Here is a 24,140-nt window from a genome sequence, read left to right on the forward strand (position 1 = left end):
CGGTTAGCTTTAGGATGTAAAGACCTACTGTGCATAAGCCCATCGTGCTTGATGAAATAATCTAACCCTACAGAGGACCTCGTGTCTGGTATTGAGTGTCGATGGTACAGATTTTATTCTGAGTGGCACTTTCATCTAGACAGTAATAAGGTCACTGAATTGCTTTGGCTTTAGTGAGAACGTGTTTACCACGAGCGATATTCACATCTCGTAACATCTCTCATCTGATCCAGCACAGAGGCGTGAATGAGGTGTAAAATCGTGAGCAGAGGGTGCAGAGCATTACAGCTTTCAAATACCCATCGACCAGAATATTTGACCAGAACTGGGGTGTAAACGCTTTTAGAAATATCTAAAAATGTATAAATGTATGTATGTTTGATTTCATTGTAACAGAAGAGTTGAGATCGACAGGAAAGTATTAAGATTCAGAACGTGACACTGGTCAGACTTAAATCTACATCTTCTACCTCAGCTTAATTGTGTTGCGAGTATGCAGTATATGTAAGCTTGGACCACAAAACCAGAAATAAGTAGCACAGGTATATATTTAGCAATAGCCAACAATTCATTGTATGGGTCAAAATTATAGATTTTGTATGCCAAAAATCATTATGAAATTAAATAAAGATCATGTTCCTTGAAGATATTTTATGAATTTCTTACCGTAACTATATCAAAAATTGTATTGATGATTCGTAATATGTTTTGCTAAGGACTTTATTTGGATTATTTTAAAAGTGATTTTCTTAATATTTAGATTTTTTGTTGTCATACTCAATTCTAGTCAGAATTTGAGTCTGATACCGCTCCATTGGGCTATGATTATGAACCGAAAAATGCCTCTGCACTCAATTGGATAGACCTATGACCAATCAGAGCAATGGAGTGTGTGACGTATGTTGAAATGACATCTTTTGCAGCCTGACCAAACTGCTAGTTATTTCGCTACAATGACACTAACATTGTGATTATACTAAGTCTGAGTTAGCAAATGTACATCAACACCTATGTTTACAACATTTCATTTATATCACAACATTAATTATTTACTAAGTCATACAGTAAGACTATCTCTTACCATTTGTACATTAGGTGATCTTCATCCACGACGATACCCATTAAGTTTGCTTGAAAAATATCGGAGCCTAGCATGTCCCTCCACTTATTAGGGACCACAATGGAAATAAGTCTTTGGGCTTTATTGTGTTATCCATTACTATTTATGTATTTTAATGTATGACTCGGAGTATTGTTTCATATTTTTATATTTAAGTGGTCAAATAAAATCAATCAATCAATCAATTCAGCAGCCACGATTCCGGGGTTCCGAAAAGAAGCTGGCAACGACCGCTAATTATATCCATCTCGTCGTGCACGTGAGTTGGATCACCGTGATACCCATTTCAGTTGCTTCTTTAACTTGGTCCTCCATAAGTGCGACCAACTTTTGCCAAATCCCGTAGGAAGGACGGCAAAAACATCTTTCGGATCAACAAATGCCTTGATCGCGTTTCTCTGTTCCTCTTTTAAAATCAATGCTCTGTCGATATCTTTTCGAACAGACTCAATGTCAGAATCCACACATCTGATTTCTACAGCGGCAGCCATTTTGTTGTAAATAGATTCAACACACGCGCTCTTTGGTGACGTGGTAGGTTACGTTACTGTTGATCATCTGTCCATCATCGTATAAAGTCCGCCTTAACAATTTGATTGGTTGACCAGATTTGGGTCTCGCATAGTTGCTCCTCAACGGAGAAACCCCAGACCGATCTTCTCGTCCTCAAAATGTTGTGGGCGGGGCTGAGATCGTCTGGCACCCAGGCTAATTTTTTGCAGCCTCTGATTCCAGATTTTTAAATATTTCTATCTCGACCAAATAGGCTATTGTCTAGTGCTGCCTCACGATTAGTCGCGACTAATCGTTTGCAAAATATAAGTTTTTGTTTACATAATATATGTGGGTGTACTTTGTATAATAATTATGTATAAATAAATACATACATATGCATGTATTAGATTTAAAGAAATTTAAAGAAAAAAAATATTTATATAATAAATATTTATATTTATATATTATATAATATAAATTATATATAAATATAAAACTTTATATACACATGCAAATATTTCTTAGATATATACATGCATGTGTGTGTTTGTATTTATAAATAATTATTATACACAGTACACCTTGTTAAGTCTGATGTCATGCGCAATCGCTTACAGGTCCAAATGCTCTAACACAGTGGTTTTCAAACTGGGGGCCCCAGTTTTATGACATTTTATGAAATACATTAATTTATCATGAATTCTGTGTAATTAAACCAAAAAAATAAGGCTACTAACCAAAAGCACTATTTTTTTGTATAATTTTAGAGTTTAAGAACAGTTTTTGTCACAAATTTTCTTTGGGGGGCCGCGAAGGAATGCATCGTTTACAAGGGGGGCCGCACGCTGAAAAAGTTTGGGAACCACTGCTCTCTAACAGATGCATATAGCAAAGCACAAACTATAATATGCACTTGCGATGTGTTGTAAAAACTACCTCAATATCACAATACAAATGTTTATTTTCAAACCAGACTTCAGCCCATGATCTTTTACGAATCGTTAAAATATTGGTACCCGGCAAGCCTTGTGCCTGTAGACAAGTGTATTCACTTTGAGTTTATAAAAACGTAGCTTAAAGACCATCTGAATCGAAAGACATGATCCACTTTACATCCGTGTTGTGACGTTTTTCAAGAATATCACTTGAGGAAAATAGTGGGCGTGGTTTGTGTTTTCCACTGTGCTTTAATTGGATATAGAAAAGTAGGCGTTTCATTCAGAAATAGAACTGGTAGCAGACTGACAGTTGGAGGGGGTGGGGTTAACAGACTTACCCACAAAACTTGTTTATAATAAACACTGCAATGTTGCATAAAAAGTTTTGATTTCAAAGGAAATTTAAATGTGTAATTAAAAAAAATAAAACTCATATGCTGATGTATATATGTAGTCTCACTTGTGGATAATAAGTGGACGATATTCCTTACATCATGACTTGAGCAAGGAGTTTTGCAAACCTGTTTTTCAGTCATTAGTTTTGCAAATGAATATGATATGTAATTGCACACACTTCATCTTTGATCTAACCGAAAATCAACTGAAAATATGCAAGGAGCAAAAAAAGATGTCAGATACTCAGGGGGAAAATTAGGAAAATGATGTTGCTCATGGACAAATAATAAATCGTGCAACATCACATTTTATTAAAACAGAACAGTAAATAATTTGTGTTTTTATGTTTTAGTAATCTGCTCTGACTTCTCTGCTGAAAGTAAAAACATACAAAGCAAATTTGCTGATCTTAGCTGGCTTAAGCTGGTCTCCCAGCCTGACAAGTGCCTTAAACCCATTTGAAAACCAGCTAACCAAACCAGGCTGGTGACAACCTAATGTTGTGTCAATTTGTGACTATTTTACGAGGTGGTACAAATTTTTTACTATTTCGTACTTTTTTTTCAATCTGCTTTCACCCCAGTAATTTTGGGTTAAGGGGTGCAGTTAGAGGTGGGGCTTTATTATTATTTTTTTCTAATAATTTGTCATTTTTGTACTGTTCACATTGCAAATTTTTATTAAAGGGGACAGAGAATGAAAAACCATTTTTACCTTGTCTTTGTTGAAAAATGGTAGTCTAGCCGCATTCACAAACATACAAAAAGTGCTAGACATGCTAAACATCTCAGTCTCATAGAAATTCCTCTTTTAGAAATGTCAGCCAGAAAACGGCCCAATCTGAAAAACTGATGCTTATGACATCACAGGCATCTCACTGCCCCTCCACTTTAAAATAATTGGCTACATTTTTAGAGTGGCAGCAAAGTCAGCCAATCAGTAATGAGATTGCAAGTTAAGCCAGCAGGGGGAGCCAAATAGGTACAAAACCACTTGTTTAAAATCCCCCACCCTAATAGAGCTATCTGAGAGAGGTTTTTAGGAAGCTTCTAAGGCATTACAGACCCAAACAAAAACATTTTTGTATAAATGTCACATGACAGAACAAGGATAAATACCCCATTCAATCATTCTATGTCACCTTTAATTTGTACAATCTCGTAAAATAGTTATTTTTCATAAATCTCGTAAAATAGGAATTCTGTTTAAGATTTGTGGGGGACTACCAAGGCCAGCATATCATCTTATGGTGTTTTATTCAGCAGAGAGGCTGCATGCTGAGATATTGAGAGCTATAATGAAAGCCTCTCATCTATGTTTGCCAGTTCCACTGATGAAATTCTGATTGGACTTATTGATCAAGGTTCTGCATGCATTCAGCTGTATCCTAAATGCTGACATTTCTGTAAACTAAAGGTTATGTGAGGTAACCATGGATCTCCTTCAAAGTCTAGAAAATAGACAGTGATGACATTTAAGCGTCATTCTCCAGAAATCCTCATTCACAGCACAACATGCCTTGCAGCGCTACCACACACACAAACGCACACTTTTTCAAATAATCAGCACACGCGCACACTCCTCACAGCTAACTACCACACCACAGGGGACGTCAGAAGACACGTCGGCTTTTCTCACAGATAACTCTGTTTTCCCACACAAAACTGCAAGAACAAAAGGGGACACAGCTTTATTTAGTACAGACATATTTGAATTATAAGTGTTGTATGAGAGCTATGTTTATAGCATCAGGCCTGTTAATTGTTTTTTTTTCTTTATATTTAAAGGCAAGACAAAAACTTAGTTTGAGCATGGTTACCAAAATGTTATATCAGCAGATTGTTTCTTGCACCCACTGCTTTATTTATTTTTTATTATTGTCAATCATTATATAATTTTATGCATTTTAATTTAGCATTGGCATTTCACAGCTTGCACAGTTCCCTCACCCTAAGGATTTAAGAACCTTGCCTAGGGAAAACCCTGATGTACGTCTGTGGGGGGGGTGTTTGTGTAGTGTGTGTTTGTGTGTGTCACGCATGTAAACGCCAGATGTTCATTTGATTCACAGGTCAGTCATCAAAGGCTTCAAGCTGGCATGTCTATGCATGCATGAATGAGTATGGATGCATGCATGAGCGCTTGCGACCGTGTGTATCTCCTGCAGTCTGACATTCTTACATTTTGTATTGCATCACATGTGGATATGTATAGAGTTGGATTTTTGTCACACTGCATTTGCCCCCATGCCCCTATGCATTCACATCCAGCGCTGTCACCATGACAACCTCCTCTTCATCAGCTTTAACAGACTGTAGATCGGCAAAAAAATGTAAACAATTTCCGAATTCCACAACTTAACTGAATTATGTGGATGCATGTGACGAGATCTGCTTTAAACTATGAGAGATGATTGTTCAGGTCATAGCACTACACTAATGAGACACTACATGGGGTCCAAGCAGAACCCAATTCCAACTGGGCTGCTTTTTATGGTTGATCCCCTTCCTGTCATTCATATCAGTGACTTAGTAAAAAAAGGCTGTGGTAAATGCAGATCTCTTTTTAATTCTGTATGAGTTTGCATTACATCTGGCTTGTGTGCATGCGTGTGTGTATGCAGGTGTGTGTCCAAATCTGCTCTTTATTTTAGTTTTTAAAACGTTTAACCCCATATATGGTATCATGCTGACAATGTGATGTGTAAATGTGATAATGCGACTTTGTGTACTATGTGCAATCAGATTATACAGTTATGCAGTCCTGCATCTCTTATCTTGGTCTTCTTTTCTCATCCTGCTTATTTTATTTAGAATACAAGAAGAAACTTAAGAAAAAAAAAGACAAAAAAGAGCTTATTTGTTTGTTGCAGAGACTATAATGCCTATATTTAGTAATGCAGGCCTCTTCTGTAAAGTTTTCTCCAGGTGCTAAAGATTTTATATTTGTCATGAACGTGTGTGAGAGAGAGAGAGAGAGAGAGAGCGTGACCTCCTGTTGTGTTTACTACTCAGTTAGGTTGTTTGACAGAAAGAGGGTGGAAAGGGTACATCGAGTGTATTTGTGTTTGCTACATCTTGTCAAGAAAGAAGCATAATTTTCATTTTAACATGCAGCTGTCCGTGGCCACGAGCCAGTTACATTTTATTCTCTCCCTCTATCAACTAGATTAACTGTGCGTTTGAGCGAGGCATTCTGGGAAGCCTTCAGAAAACTTCCTCTCCCTGAACATCTTTCATGTTTCTTCACATAACGTTTCTCCCGCTGCTGTGTGCCTGCTAGCTGGAGACAGTGTGTCACAAACAGCTCTTCTTTTAACTGGAACAAAACTAATGTTTCAAAATGTTTTCAGGAACTTTGTGCAGTTTCTTTAGTTGACAGTGCAACAAGTTTGTGCTTTTGCACATTAAATGTATGTAACTTGCATTGGAATTTTATGTGATGTTATTTATTGTTGAAGAAGTGATGGGTTTTGTTTGTGTAAAAAAAGGGAAATATGGTCATTTATGAAAAAAAAGCTTTAATTAAATAATAGCAGTTAAAATTAATTTAATAACCCTATGAACGTTGTACAGGTATATGTAATCGAATATACTCAGGTTAACACAATGGTGATCACACAAATAAAATTTGATGTTTGCAGTATCATTTAATACTTCAGAAATAGTGATCTGCAACAGATCAACATCGCCCTCTAGTGTACCTAAAAAGTTTCTCTAAAAATAGCTTGTTCAAAAGTGTAGTACATGGGCTGAATATAGTATCTTGTTAGTGGGAAGTCTGTAAAGACTATAAAGTTGTAAAAAAATGTGTAAAATTATTTTCTCCACGGAAATGATACCAAACCCAAAGCAATGTGGTAAATAAAAAACTGAATTCATGTGTGATACATTAATAATACATCATTGGAGGAAAACAGATGATGAAATAAACTAGCATGTTTGTAACGTGTTTACAGAAGGTTCATTTTCAAGTCCACATAGCAAAAAATGCCCTTAGACCCATTAAAGGGGTAGTTCACCCAAAAATGAAAATGATGTCATCATTTACTCCCATGTTGTTACAAACCTGTATAAGTTTAATTGTTCTGATGACCACGAAGGAAGATATTTTGAGGAATGTTTGAAACCAAACCAATGATGAGCCTTATTCAGCTCCATAGTATTAATTTATCCTACTATGGAAGTCAATGGGGCCTTTGATCGGTTTGGTTACAAACATTTCTCAAAATATCTTCTTTTGTGTTCATCAGAACAATTACATTTATACAGGTTTGTAACAACATGAGAGTGAGTAAATTATGACAGAATTTTTATTTTTTGGTAAACTATCCCTTTAAGTAGCACTAAGGATCAGTCTTTATCCCCCTTATTTTCGAAGGGATGTGACATTTTTTTCCATTTCAATAACCGGCTGATAGAAAATGATGTTGTGGGAGCACGCACAAAAATGATTAAAAACAGTTTTGGTAAATATTTACTACACCCACCATGTATAACCCAGTGGGAGGATGAAATGAAGAAGTGGCCTGATATATCATATGAAGATATATTGCATAATTCCGTGTTGTTGCTTAGGGTTGACGGGTCTTTGCGGAACTATAAACCCACAGAGACATACCAGTCTCTGCACAGTGGGAAAGTCAGTCGAGTGTTTGAACATGTAATAGGCCAAGAATTTGTGTTTTTTTATTTTTTTAAGCAAATGTTTAAAATGTCCCAACTGTCCCTCTGGAGTGAGTTTTTATACACAGCAATTTTTAATTGACTGCTATAATGTTTGAGTTTTTATGGTGACACACCCAGCTTATCGCATGAATGTGGCGCTTCATCCTGACATTCACGAAACTAGCAGTATCTTTCTCATTCAACACATTATAAAACATAAAACCATAATAAACATATAAACCCAATACATTTATTTAGTATTGTTTTTGTTTTATTCAAAGTATTATATAGCGTCTTGTTTAGAGGGAAAATGGTAATGTTGAAAATTATATATTCAAAATTGTATTTGTATGTATGTATATATATATATGTATGTATATATATGTATGTATATATATATATATATATATATATATATATATATATATATATATATATATATATATATATATATATGTATATATATGTATATATATATATATATATATATATATATATATATATATATATATGTATATGTATATATATATGTATATGTATATATATATGTATATGTATATATATATGTATATGTATATATATATATATATATATATGTATGTATATATATATATGTATGTATATATATATATATATGTATGTATATATATATATATATATGTATGTATATATATATGTATGTATATATATATATATATATGTATGTGTATATATATATATATATATATATATATATATATATGTATATATATATACTATACTATGTGTACTATCTCACTACTACTACTACTACTACTCATATATACTATATGTATAAGTATACTACTATAGTATATGTCTATATATATGTATATGTCACATATACATGACTCAGCTATATATATATATATATATGTATGTATATATATATATATGTATGTACTATATATATATATATGTAATGTATATATCTATATATAATGTAAGTCATACATATATAGTACTGTACTATAACATATATATATATGTATGATGTATATATATATACTATATATATATATATTATACTATACTCTCTATGTCTATACTATACTATACTACTCATACTCTCGAAACTTCATCTATATATCTATATATGTATATATATATATATATATATATATGTATATATATATATATCAATATACTATGTATATGTATATATATATGTATATGTATATGTATATATGTATATGTACTTATATACTATCGTCTCTCTATACTATACTTATCTACTCACACTCTCTACTATTACTTACTACTCACTCACTCTCTCCATCGTATACTCACACACACAATCACACACTACACTCACACACACACACTCACTACTCTATCTATATCTTACCTAAACCCTCCCTAAAACCCACCACTACTACAGTAGCTACACCAAATAAGCCAGCTAAATCAGCATCTTTTTTTATATTTTTGTATATCTATATTTGTTACCTTGCAGTTCGCATAAAAGTTGTTGTATGGATGTTTGGACACAGATCATGGGTGCACCACGTCCGCCATGCACATATTTATCTCTGATGCCTGGATTATGTAAAGATTTACTGTGTTTGTACAAGCTGTTATGGCAACCCCTGCACAAATTATGCCGGTCTTTCTGAATTTCATAATAAACATTAACTGGCCAGTCAAAACAGCATGTTCATGTCACTCGCAATACAACTACCATTAGCTGTAGTGGCTCAATGGAAGTCTTACACAGAAGATCTCAAAGGTGGCGCGCCACATAAAAAAATTAAGTGGATACGTAGCTGTACGGCTTTTTTAAGTCTATGTTTAATTCAGTCAAATGGTGCTTTTCACTACTGTGTTTCAAAAAGCTATACAGTACATATACAGTATATCAAAACAGATCAGTCGATTTTTAGAGGAAATGAATTTTAAACATCTTTTCTGGTCTTAATTACACTTTATTCTCGCCATGAATATAGCCTTAGAAGCTGGTATGGCATTTATGAATTTTAAAAGAAAAGAAAGGAAAAAGAAAACAGATTGTCGTGACATAAGGAAAAACAGAAGCGTGTGACAAGATGTATAGACAGTTTCATTGGACGCACGTGCAGTGACGCGATATGCATCTGGTCCGAACTTTACTTCCGGTTTCGATTTCTTTAATGGTCTGACTAGTTGCTAAACTAAACTCTTGAACACATACCTCGTTGAAAATAACTAATGTTTTGGTTTCCTAGGTAATCAACATGTTTATTTTGCTTGTAATATCCGAGTTTACCGGAAATTACGTGTTGACCACAAAAGCCGCTTGTTTATGTTGTTACTGCTAAAACCCTCTATAGCATACATACATACATAAAACTTATCTTTGAAAATAATTGTCTCTAAGTTTGGACTCGGACTGTTATTTTATTACTGCTATTAAGCAAATATGCATACCAAATTTTTCAAAAGATGTGTTATCTGTGTGATTGGTTTTTAATAAAAAAAATACCTGAACATCTAAATTAAATTTAAGACATTGCAAGAAATGGACGTGCACATCTACATTCCATCCAGAACCCTTCAGTCGGCATAAGAACCTTCATAAAAGGGCACAACATTACTTTCTGGCTCATTTGCCTTCACTATTCCTTATTAGTGGAATGATCTCCCAAATTTGTCCCATCAGCTGCATCTCTCACAATATAAAAAAAATTAACTTAGCATTTTTTTTTTTTTGAATACTTGACAGGAACATATTGAATGCTATACCTATATGTAAAACTATCTTATAATCTTTTCTGTCTTTTTTAATAGGTAGTATCTCTAGAAATGTTTGAAACTTTGGAAGTGTGCTAAATGTAAATGCAATGGTATTGTAAAATCATTGTTTTTCTGTCCATTCTGATCTGTTCTTCTGTTTATTTTCCGCTCAGAATATGCCCGGACTGCACAATGGATTTCAACAGCACAGAGTTGGGCCTATACACACCCGTCCTGAAAGCAGGAATCTACCCGGCATCCTCTCCGTGGTCAAATCTCCAGAACACGAGTCTCATCAACCTCAGTGCTGTTGACAAGCTTAATGGGAGTTATACTGGGGTAGAAGGTCAATCCTATGATCCACTCGGTGGTCACTCGCTATGGCAGGTTATAATCATTGTCGTGTTTACAGGACTTCTTTCTCTCATTACTATCATTGGGAACATATTGGTCATGGTGTCATTTAAGGTCAACCGTCAGCTAAAAACAGTCAACAACTACTTTCTTTTGAGTTTGGCTGTTGCGGATCTTATCATTGGGGTCATTTCGATGAACCTGTACACCACCTATATCGTCACGGGTCATTGGACAATGGGAAACTGGGCGTGTGATTTCTGGTTAGCTATAGACTACGTGGCCAGCAACGCATCTGTTATGAATCTTCTCGTTATTAGCTTTGACCGATATTTCTCCATTACACGACCGCTGACGTACCGCGCCAAACGTACAACCAAACGAGCAGTGATGATGATCGGCCTGGCATGGTTCGTGTCGATCGTACTCTGGGCGCCGGCCATTTTGTTTTGGCAGTACTTCGTAGGCGAAAGGACCGTTCCACCAGATAAATGCTACATTCAGTTTCTCTCCGAGCCAATTATTACATTTTGCACCGCTATGGCAGCTTTCTACCTGCCTGTGACGATAATGAGCGTCCTGTACTGGCGAATATACAAAGAGACCGAGAACCGCTCAAAGGAGCTTGCGGGATTACAAGGCTCCATCAGCCGGTTTGGCGCAGCAGAGCGACCGCACTTCCATCTCCACGCAGCTGGGAGGAGCTCACGAAGGTGCAGCAGCTTTGAACTGGGCCAACCTGGCCACAGGCACGGACTAAGCGGGCGATTTCACGGCTGGGGTTGGAAGTTTAGCAGCAGAGATAGATGTGGGCCACAACGGGAGGTGGATCAGAGCAGCAGCGACAGCTGGAACAACAATGAAGTTGGTCTTTCGGTAGATCACTCAGGCTCGTCTGATGAAGACGAGAGCGCGCCGTCCACCAAGCGGGCGATTTTCTCCCTCGTCCTCAACCTGCCCGGCATAAGTGCGGCTGTGAACCCTCAGGTCACTTCCTGTGAGGATTTGGACGCAGCCTCAGAGGAAGATCCATTACGTTCCCCCACAGAGAACGATGGCGGCATTTCGCGCTCCGTTACCAACGGCAGCAAACGTTTCGTCGGGACCATCAGCAAAGTTCAATCTATGTCTACCATACAGCCGTCAACGACTAGAATGGATACGGGCGCAGATGGTACCAACGCCAACAAATCTCCACCGGCACCCATATCTTTCAAAGAGGCAGCCTTGGCGAAGCGCTTCGCGGTCCGTGCAAGGACGCAAATGACGAAGCGAAAGCGCATGTCGCTTATAAAAGAAAAGAAAGCGGCACAAACTCTAAGTGCGATTCTCTTTGCTTTCATTATAACATGGACACCTTATAACATTATGGTGCTGGTGAACACTTTCTGCAATGGCTGCATACCTGAGAACCTATGGGCGTTGGGCTATTGGCTGTGTTACGTTAACAGTACAGTGAATCCTATGTGCTATGCTCTTTGCAACAAGACTTTTCGCAACACTTTTAAGATGATTTTGCTGTGCCGCTGGGATCAGCAACAAAGCAGACCAAGTTTTCATCAAAGGCAGGCTGTGAGATTTCACAGGAACATACCAACAGATTCCACATAGCAGAACGATCTTGGGGGCGGAGCTAACTTGCATATGATAAAGCTACGTATGGTCAGTAGCTACGAGGTGGCTTCCAAAATTTTTTGAATTTGTGTATAAGTCTCATGTGGATGTTTAGTCTCTTATGATCCTAATCCAATAGATTTGAACATTTATGTAAAGGCACTGTGGTAACAATGAAGTAACAATAAACTGAGCAAGTGCAATTGTCAACAGTACTTCCTGTGGACTTTTATAAGACTTTTGCTAATCTGCAGTGCCAACGTTCAAGATTTGGTATCAACAACACAAAAACTGTATATCTTAAACCACAAAGTGTTGATTGAAATACAATTCACTCCATTTGGAAACTTTGGGGTTGGGTATTGCATTATGCTTGTTGATGAACAGAAACTAAAATATGATTTTTAAACACAACAGTGTATATTATTAAGTATTCACGTTAAGTAATAATAAGGTATGTATTTTGCTAGTGAAATGTGCTGATTTCTGTGAAACCGTGAGAGCACAGGGGTTTAGTATGTTTGCTGGAGTAAGTGTTAATGTTCTGCAACATGTGAGCCACGGTTTATCGGTTTGTAGAAAGGCTTTATTGGTTATTCATAAACAGCACTTCCTTATGCTGCTCTTGTATAAAATGTGGTTGTTTACATTGTTTTGATACTAGTATTGCATAATAAGTAGGCATACAGTGCACATTAAATACGTTTGTATTGTTTGGACTTTGGATTTGTGCACTGATGACAGTGGGCTAGCTGTGAAATTTTCAAGAACCTTTTGTTTTTGTAACTGACATTAAAGGGATAGTTCACCCCAAAACTAATACTTTATAATTGTTTTCTCACCCTGGTGTCGCTTGAACCCCCAATGTTCTTCTGATCCCAACTGCAGATTTCTCAAAAGAAGTGTTGGCCACCATCCACTCCCATAGTAACCAGAAAACCCATCAAGCTTTAAAATGACCCAGAAGTGTTAAAGGTGGGGTACATGATCTCTGAAAGCCAATGTTGACATTTGAAATCACCTAAACAAACATGCCCCTACACTAATAGAATCTGAACCTTCATTTGATAGACCCGCCCCAACACATACGCAACCCAGGCAACAATGTCGTTTCGTAGACAGTAGACACTCGGCCTTACTCCCTTTTACAAAATTGTTTTTCAAAAATCACACGCCCCGCCTTTAAATGTTTATAACTTCACTCACCTTATGTCATTTATTTTAAGAGACATTTACTCCTCTACTTTCCTGTTGTGGATATTGCTGTTGTTTCAGATGTTACACATAATTTAAAACTAAATATTTCATGCCCAAACACCAGTTCAGAAACAGACTCACACCTGTAAGTAAATGCAGATGTCAATCCCGAAATTTTCCTGAATAAACGCAGAACTGAAAGGGAAGCAACACTTAAAAAAAAATCTGCATTTAGGTTCTGAAAGCAGAGACAGATATTAGAGGTTCAAATGAAATGTAAATAATGACAAAATGAAAATTTTGGGGTGGACTATCTCTTTAAGGCTAAGTCACACCAGTCCATGTATGTCTGAATTAGCCTTTAGTGTGATGAGGGATATTTCCATTTACATTGCTTAACTAAATCTAAACTTATTTTAGATACGTTTGTACAGTAAATTAATTTACTAGACTGTATGGTTAATCATCTTTATTGTCAGTGCCATGCTTTAACATCACACTGTAAAAAATACTTTGCTGCCTTAAAATTTTTTGTTAAATCAACTTAGATTTACAAGTCATGTCAACAAAGAAGAGTTGTCACAACTTATAAAATATAGTTGAAAAAAGTCAACTTAATTTTATACGTTATACTCACCTGTAGTTATAACAACTCATCTCTAGTCAAGATAAATCATAGTAAGTTGAAATGATTTGTAAATCCAAGTTGATTCAACAAAAATGTTTAAGGCAGCAAAGTATTTTTTACAGTGCAGAGGTGGGGTCCAAAAATGTAAGACTTGTGACAGTGCTTATATTTTGCTTTTTTATTTAATTCTTTTTTTTATTACAGAGTAATGTATACTATCTATATTATAATTTGAGTAAAGCGTTTTACTCAAAACCGAGTGTAAGCTGAATTGAAGGATTTTTTAGAATTTAGTATGCCCCCTTTTGCTTTACTGACAGCATGAACTTGAGCTGGAATAGACTAAATCTGTTGAGCCGTGATATTTCGCATGATTTGAGAATGTGTCAAATTAACATCTTTTGTGCTTCAGTGGAAGTAAGGATAAACTGAAGCTTTTGGACATATTATAACCTAAGTCCAGTTAGTTACCTGCCTGCAGATTAGCTTAAAGGAAAACACCACCGTTTTTCAATATTTTACTATGTTCTTACTTCAACTTAGACAAATTAATACATTAAATGCGTGCACTTAATCTTTGTACAGCGCATTGTGAATGTGTTAGCATTTAGCATAGCCCCATTCATTCCTTAGGATCCAAACAGAAATGAATTTAGAAGCCTCCAAACACTTCCATGTTTTCCCTTTTAAAGATGGTTACATGAGTAGTTACATGAGTAAGTATGGTGGCACAAAAAAGTGGAGATTTTTTAAGCAAATAAAAATGAGAACTATATTGCATGGTGGAAGAGCACTTAGTTTGCAGCACTTCACCTTTGGGCACAGTAATATCAACGGAAGTTTGAGCGAGAGGGGAAGTAGTCACAAAGAATATAGAAGCACAAGAGGGGAAACTCTCATTCGTTTTTGGCAACAGTCACTAGGTGGCGCTTCAGTAGGGCGGCCGCCATTTTGGAATGAAAATTCTCACAGCCAATTCATTCTCAATTCATTCTCAGCGAATCTCACAGCCAAATCAGAAGCACAATAGTAAGTTTCTTAGATTAAAATTTGGTTTACTTGCTACACCTACACGAAATGCTGTATTGTCTTGTATGCATGTGTTGTGTTGTTGTTGTTATCAGTTGTGGAATCCAATCATTAAATAGATACACATTTGAGGTAGTTTTTTCTTGCTTTATTATGTAAATCTATTTTATGCAACTTTACACATTTATTAGTTACCAACTCCAGTAGGTATGAAATATATTTTGTACATATTAATCCCCTGGATCCCGCTACAAACATTATAATCTTATAGAACATGATGCATTGTTCTGTCTGTTATCCTATAATTGCCACTTTTGGACAGTGGCTGTGGTTTTTTTCTACTTAATCCATTTTGAGCAATTCAGATGTATATGTGTGTTGTGTATATGGAGCCAAAATATTATGTGTGGATGAGTTTATGTCGGTATGTTTGTATGTAAAATTAGCATAAAAGTGGAAGACTTGTCTAAATATCTGAAAATAAGTTGTAAAAAGGGAATAATGATCACTGGTCTGATTGTATGTTATTCTGTGTTATCATCATTCAGTTTGAATTTGATCTTTTAATGTACAAAGTAGCTGATATTGCCATCACTTCTAGTTAACTCCCGAGTCGCTTTCATTCCAAAATGGCGGATTTGTAGGGCTGCTGCTGGGCGCTGGTGTTGCAATGGAACGTTCTATTGAGTTTCCCCTCTTGTGCTTCTATACTCTTTGGTAGTCATAGGAGCGATGATGTTACTGCGCGCCGAGGTCAAAGTTCTGCAAACGCAGTGCTCTTTCACCATACAATATAGTTCTCATTTTTATCCGCTTAAAAATCACCACGTTTTATTTGTGCCACCATACTTACTCGCGTAAGTCTTTAAATAGGAAAAACTGTTTGGTGGCTTCTAAATTCATCCCTGTTTGGATCCTAAGGAATGAATGGGGCTAGGATAAATGCTAACACATTCAGGACGCGCTGTACAAAGATTATGTGCACGCATTGCAAAAAGATTTCGTCTAAGCTGAGGTAAGAACATAGTAAAATATTGAAAAACGTTGGTGGTTTTCTTTAAAGTTGCAGTATGTAACATTTTTGGTTAAAAATTAGCTAAATTAGTTATTGGACAAGTACATAATCCATGTTTTTAAAACGGTCTCCTTACCTAAATTTGCAAATGTTAGTTTAAAATAATGTTTTATTTGAGTTTTTAAGGTAGGATTTCACAGGAAATGTCAATTTGACCTTACCCCTTAAAAAGATATGTAGACATATGTAAAGCTTTCTCGCTGTAAAAAATAAAAAGTTGGTTCAACTTAAAGCAACACTATGTAGTTTTTTTACCTTTAAATAATGTCTCTAAAATTATTTCAGTGATAGAACAACTTTTAACTGGACAAATTGTACTGTTGCTGCAACCTGAGCAGCCTTCTAGCTGCTACAAGCACACTCTGAAAGTGGCGGTGGAGGGTAGGAAACACAGCCCCGCCCCTCCCCCTGCCTGCAGAAGAGTGTCTGATACCAGGCACTGTTGAGCTTTTCAACCACATGGGGGAGCTGTAAGTTATTTTTACATGGAAACTGCATAGTGTTGCTTTAATAAAGTAAGTGGCCTGTTTGCCTTCAAATTTTTGTTAATTTAACTTAAAAATATTAGTTGAGACATTTTAACTAATATTTTTTAAGTTGAATTAACTCATAACTTTAAGGCAACCAGGTAACTTACTTCTTTAACTCTTTCCCCGCCAGAGTTTAAAAAAAAGTTGCCAGCCAGCGGCAGCATTTTTTATGATTTTCACCAAAGTTTAATGCCTTCCAAAAAAATTATTCTTTAAATATATAAACATACAATATTTCAAATGAAAGAACAGACCCTCTGCTTTCAAAAAAGTTTCATCCTACCTTTATTTGTTTATCACTTCTCAAATATGGGTAGGTTTCTATAAAAATAACACATTTTGAGCAAAAAGCTGAGATAATTTTGTTTTTGTGAAGGACTTTTGATAGAGATCAGATTCAAAGCGATAATCAAAACATACACTGAGTTTGAACTGTTTGATGTAAGGGGTTGCTTCCCGGTTTTATAAGATGGGTAAGAGCACCATCTGGTGGATAATAGCGGAAATATGGTGAAAAAACTTGTCATTGGCAGGGAAAGAGTTAAGTTAAACCAACAAATATTTTTACAGTGCTGCAATTTTATGATGTGTAAGCAAAGTTCCAGATCACAGCTTTAAAGAAAACGCATGAAATAAAAACCCATTAGTCGTACAATACATACGATATTTAAAATGTTTTGATGCAATGATTTTTGTATTTTAATGGACCTGAGTGACCAAAGAGAAGTCAAAGCCAGTTAGCATAGTATGTCCCTACTGTAGTAGGTAGATTAATTCATCTACCATTTAGTTTAATACCAGTCCAGTGTTTTTAATCTAATGATGAAAATGCCTTGATTGTAATTTATTCATCATCGGTATTGGAACACAACTACGGCTTTGTTCTGATAAATTTTGATATGTTTTTGTGTTTTACAGTACATTGAACATTAAATGGCTGTATGTTTTGTAAAGCCCTGTAAGATCAAAGTAAACAATTGAGCTTCTGTGCGGTGCAATGTTTGTGATTGTGCTCCTGTTATGTTTTCAATTGGCAGTGTACAAGTCAAAGTTTAATGATGCAGTTTCTGTCAAATTTGTGGTAACTGTTAAATGTTACAAAAATACAGCCCAGTAAAAAAGCATTTTTATCCTCAAATTGTTTCTCAAAATAAATTAAACATTTTAAAATGCATTGGTGCTTATTTTAAATATACATATTGGTGGAAACTTGTTTGTTGATGTGTTAAGTCATAAAAAACACTGGCTTGACTGTATGTGTTTGAGTGTGTGTACTGGTATGTGATTTATGAGGAATGTGTATATGTGTATAATGACGTGTGTATAACAACATACTTCCTGTGTCCTTGTTAATCAAATGGCTTAAAAACATACTAAAATTTTATATGATTGAAAGTGTCTATGAGGTAAGAGACCGTGTCAACTGTGTCAATTGCTATTGGCAGTATGCAATAAAAGCCATGTGATCTGTGGATCTTCATGTGATCCAGGAAGAAGAGCAGCCTTGTGAATAATAAAAATTCTTGTTTACTGGAGACTTCATACAGGCAAGTATACATGTTTTTTTCTGCTGTATGCTGTTCTGTTAGACAGGTTTCTTTTATTTTACTCCATTGAGATTTTAAGATTTATTTTATTAATTAACTGTAAACCAGAGAGATCTAAATGCTTGTGATACTGTGCCCTAAAAAGTATTGGTTTCTAGCTATGTGATGCAAAGACAATAATCTATTAAACTAAATGGCTTTTTAGAGATCGTTTTTAAGGTTTATAAAACCTGATTTTTATGTTAGGGTTGCTTTACGAAGATTGATCTCTTTAATCGCTCTTGTCTAAGAAATTATGTTTTAAGACAGAAAACATTTATCTCATTGGCAATTCATACTGTACATATTCAGTCAATATTGTACTTTTTTTGTATGATCTGTTTTTTCCCCTGTTAGGTTTGGGTGTGGGGTTAAGGCTGGAGTATCATTATCGAAATTTTTCTACAAATTATACGTTTTTCATTTTGTATGAATTCATACAGTAGCAACCTCATAAAATACATACGAATTCAAGTGAGATCAGGATGATTGTTTTTACATTTTCATCATTGGTGTTTAGCACTGAAATCTGTGGGTATCAGAAAACAGGAGTACTAAGGAGATATTTGAATAGGACACATTAGTTCAGTAGTTTTTCTTTTTTTTATCTTTATTGATATATGTGAGCTCTAAATCATTATTGTCTAAATCTGTGTGTGATGTCACAAGACTTGAGGATAATGCTGATTTCAGGCCTGCTGGCCACAGTCACACAGTATCAGTTTATGAGATCAGTCTTTAAGCTCACATGATGCTGCGAATGTCTGTGTCATACAGATGAAATTCCTGCTATTATCACATGGATTATATGGATTAAATTCTACTCGCACAAAAATAGACACCAATCCTTTAATAGCTGAAATCACAAAATTTGACATTTCAAAATAATACAGATTGATCTTTCCTTTTTGTTTTTTAAGTAAAAGGATGAATGGTACACTCAAAAAATAACTTTGGGTCAAATATAAACATTTCTGGGTTAATTTAAAGGAATAGTTCACTTTAAAATTCTTATGTTATTCTAAGCCTGTATGAATTTTTTTCTGATAACAACAAAAGAATATATTTTGAGAAATGATGGTAAACACACACCAGATAGTGACCATAGACTTCCATAGTAGGAATAAAAAACATTGATGGGATTTAATGGGTACCGTCAACTGTGTGCTTACCATCATTTATCATAATATTTTCTTCATCATTTATCACAATACTTCCAAAATATTTTTTCCTACTATGGAAGTCAAAGGTCACTATCCGCTGTGTGTTTACCATCATTTCTCAAAATATCTTCTTTTGTGTTCATCAGAAAAAAGAAATTCATACAGGTTTAAAACAACATGAGGATGAGTAAATGATGACAGAATTTTCATTTTAAAGTGAATTATCCCTTTAACCCACCGGCTGGGCTCGTCCCTTTTTGACCCAACGTTGGGTTGAAAATAACCCAGCATTTTTTAGAGTGTATTATACAGTAGAAGACTGTAGTACAGGGAGTATTGTCATATTTTTGTGATTTTTAATGGTTCTCTATTTCAGGGATTCTTAAACTATTTGGGGTTAGGGACCCCTTACAATTATAAAGGTTATTAAACATTATGCTTACCACAATTTGCACTCACATTTTTTCAACCTGAATACAAAAACAGATTTCAAATTGAATCAATTTCCACTTATGTTTTCATTCAGAGGGTTCATTTATTAAAATGACATTTTAACATGTAGGGGAGAGCGGGGGCAAAAGTAACGCGGGACGAAAGTAATAAAGCGATTTTCTCCGAGCCCTGATAACATCTTCGAACAAGAAGGATCTTCGAACAAGATGGCTGCTGTCATGCTTTTCTGATGTGCAAGGTTTTCAATCGAACAATAATCCAAAGAATCCTGTCCAAAACGACATTCTTTTTTTAAAGAGAGTGTTAAGAGGAGATAAATCAAGTTTAAATTACTAAATTGTGGACTTTAATCATCTTTTGTGGAAGATTTTTGGCTGTAGGTGAGCTTTGGGCCTAACAGGCCTTGAAGACCCAGCCATGCCACCTAAAGCAACAAACAACAATACTGAGGAATATGTTACCATGGCCCAAGTACGTGAATTGTTGGAACAGCAAAAAGATTTCTACAGAACCTTGCTTGATCAACAAGAAAAAAGCTTCAAAACCTGTGTACAAATCATAGTTGATTCTTCAAACAGGAGAATGGATGACCTGTCAAAGCAGGTTTATGATTTCAAGGTGAGTCTAGAAATGACTCAAAAAGAACTTGATGATCTTAAAAGCAATTGTAAAACTTGGTCTACAAATTGTAAGGAAACCAGGAAGGATCTGGATACAATTGGTAAAAGTTTGATCACAACTTCAGACAAGACAGAACATCTGGAGGGTCAGTCAAGACGCCATAATATTGTTGTGGATGGCTTGAAAGAATCTACAAGAGAAAATGTGTCTGAATCTGAAGAAAAAGTGAGAAAACTTTTTAGTGAAAATCTACAGTTGGATCAGCGGAAAATAGAGCTGGAATGGGCTCATAGAGTTGGGAATCAAAGGGCATTGTTAGATAAACCCCGACCCATTGTTGTTAGATTCTTGCGGCTGAAGGATAAACTTGCAGTTTTGGATAAAGCTAAGAACTTAAAGGGCACAGGCATCTTCATAAATGAAGACTTTCCTGAAACCATTCGACAAAGAAGGAGAAAACTACTTCCAGCAATGAAGGCAGCCCGTGAGAGAGGTGATATTGCATATCTGAGATATGACAAACTTATTGTTCATCCACCTTTCCAAAATCAACTAACACAAAGAAAGCCAAATGCTCAGAGTTTGGTTCATTAAATTTGATAACATAACCACTTATAGTATTCTTTTATTAGTAATCACATATCTGTTTATTCTTTAAATACACTATTGATTCTAACAAACTTGATTTTGAAGTTGAGACCTTTAAACCTTTTGATTTTTCTACATCTGATCCTTATAATGTTTTTGTTGACCCAGACTTAAATTTTTTTTCATCATTGGGTGCTTCAAATTTTTGTACTTTTTATACCGAAACGAAGTTTAATGAATTATGTAGATCTTTGCCTCCTAATATTTTTTCTACTTTTCATTTAAATATAAGAAGTCTTTCTAGGAATTATGACAATTTCATTCACTATTTATTTTTATTAAAACTTAAGTTTTCTGTTATTGCTTTATCTGAAACATGGCTTACTACGAATTCTAAAGACATTTTTAATTTGTCTAATTATAATTCTGTTCATTATGTTAGAGAAAAAAGATCGGGAGGTGGTGTTTCTTTGTTTATTCATGAAGAGTATGAATTTAAAATTAGGGATGATCTCACTTTAAAATCAGATAGAAATGAAGTGGAATCTTTATTTGTCGAGCTTTTTACTGGTTCTGGAGGAAAGAACATCATTGTTGGGGTTATTTACCGACCACCTGATTCTAGTATACAAGATTTTAATGAAAGTTTGGCCAATTCACTTGATTTGATAAATAATGAGCATAAATACTGTTATATTTTAGGAGATTTTAACATAAATCTCTTAAATAAATCTGATACCCCTACTGCAGATTTTCTTAATATTCTTTATTCTAGTTATCATTTTCCTCTAATTCATAAACCTACAAGAGTTACAGAAAAATCAGTAACATTGATTGATAATATCTTAACCAATTCTCTAAGTGAAGGAATTAAATCTGGTGTTTTATATTCAGACTTATCCGATCATTTTCCCATATTTCATTATTCTGACATTAGGATTAACAGAGTTAAACTTTCAAAAGATATACAGCAAAAGAGAATCATGAGTAATGTAAATATTTCTAAATTTAAAGATTTGATTGCTAGTACTTCCTGGGATAATCTGTATGAAGAACATGATGCTGAAAGAGCATATCAACAATTTATGACTATTATTAGCTCTAGTTTTAATAAATGCTTTCCAGTTAGTAGCTCTGTAAAGAAAACCAATCATTTTAATAAACCTTGGTATACAGTTAGTTTACAAAAGATGTTGAGGACTAAGAACAAACTCTATAAAAAATATGTTTTAAATCCTACACCTCTCACTTTAGGGGTTTATAAATCCTATAGAAATAAATATAATCATTCTATTAGATGTGCAAAAAAGCTATATTTTAGTGAAAAATTTAAGAGGTGTTCAAATGATATTAAAACAACATGGAAAGTTATAAATCAGGTGCTGCAAAAAGAGAAGATTACTTCAAAGCTACCTTCAGATTTTGTGGATGGTGACAGTTCCTATAATAATCCATTTGACATAGCTCAAAAATTTAATGATTTTTTTGTTAACATTGGTCAAACATTGGCTAATAATATTCCTGTTGGTAGTGGCAAACCTTTGGATTATTTATCAGGAAATTTTCCTGTTATCTCGATCTTTAAATCACCTGAGATTGATGAAATAAGTGAAATAATTGATGATTTAAAGTTATCTTCAGCTGGACATGACAATATTTCTGTTTTTCTTGTCAAACAGGTGAAAGGCTTAATATTACATCCGCTTGCTCATATCTTTTCTCTTTCCTTGAAAACAGGCATAGTACCAGAAGATTTAAAATTAGCCAAAGTTATTCCTCTGTTTAAAGCAGATGATCCTCAATGTTTTAACAACTATAGACCTATATCTATTTTACCATGTTTTTCAAAAATCTTAGAAAAAATTGTATATAAAAGGATTTTATGTCACTTAAATTCTAATTCTATTCTTTATAAACATCAGTATGGATTCCGCAAAAATCATTCTACTTATATGGCTCTGCTTCACCTGATTGACAATGTTACTCTTGCACTTGAAAATCATGAATTCACTTGTAGTATTTTTATTGACTTGTCAAAAGCGTTTGACACAGTTAATCATTATATTTTATTGGAAAAGTTGTACAAATATGGCTTTCATGATTTTTCATATAAGTGGTTAAAAAATTACATCTCTAATAGAAGACAGTTTGTTTGTGTTAATGGTTGCTATTCTAATACAGCAAGATTACTTTGTGGGGTTCCTCAGGGGTCCATTCTTGGACCCTTACTATTTCTTATATATATAAATGATCTATCGAAGGTTTCAAATATTCTTACCCCAATAATGTTTGCAGATGATACCACCTTGATTTTCTCTCATTCAAATTTTAATTTATTGATTAAGAGTGTAAATGATGGCCTAACCGCTTATGCTAATTGGTTTAATTTAAATAAATTATCTCTAAACTTAAAAAAATCTAATTTTATTATTTTTAGTGGAAAAAAATTATACCCTAAGGACTTAGCAAAAATCACAGTTGAATCTATTGAGTTGCCCCAAGTGTCAACTGTAAAGTTCTTAGGAGTTTTTGTTGACGAGAGTTTGAGTTGGAGGGAACAAGTTGATTATGTAAGTAGGAAAATACATAAATCTACTGGAATAATAAGGAGGGTTAGGCATCTTATTACGACGGAGTGTCTTCTTACTCTTTATTATAGTTTAATTTATCCGTATCTCTCATATTGTAATATAGTTTGGGCAAGCACTTTTCCTACCACTCTTCATAAAATTTTTTCCCTTCAGAAACGTTTTGTAAGGATTGCAACCCGATCCAATTCATATACCTCATCGGCTTCTCTATTTCAAAAACTTCAAGTTCTTACTGTTTATGATATCAACATTTCTCAAATTTGTGTCTTTATTTATAAAATATATTCAGGTGAAGGTAACATCCCAGAGCAATTTACAGGGTATTTTAAAGTTAATTCACAGGTTCACAGTTACTTAACTCGTCA

General features: G+C 34.8%; 1 protein-coding gene across 1 annotated transcript in view; it reads left to right on the forward strand.

Annotated features, from left to right (window-relative positions):
* The window catches only part of chrm3a (cholinergic receptor, muscarinic 3a), a 166,778-nt gene extending 148,846 nt beyond the window's left edge, over window positions 1-17,932 (forward strand). Inside the window, exon 3 of the mRNA XM_065297359.2 lies at window positions 10,520-17,932. Within this exon, the coding sequence (XP_065153431.1) occupies window positions 10,539-12,311 (1,773 nt within the window). The 5' untranslated portion in view covers window positions 10,520-10,538 and the 3' untranslated portion in view covers window positions 12,312-17,932. The remainder of the gene's footprint in view (window positions 1-10,519) is intronic.
* Window positions 17,933-24,140: the final 6,208 nt, after the last annotated feature.

The sequence above is a fragment of the Paramisgurnus dabryanus genome, chromosome 17 (assembly GCF_030506205.2).
Source record: "Paramisgurnus dabryanus chromosome 17, PD_genome_1.1, whole genome shotgun sequence".
NCBI classification, from domain to species: domain Eukaryota; kingdom Metazoa; phylum Chordata; class Actinopteri; order Cypriniformes; family Cobitidae; genus Paramisgurnus; species Paramisgurnus dabryanus.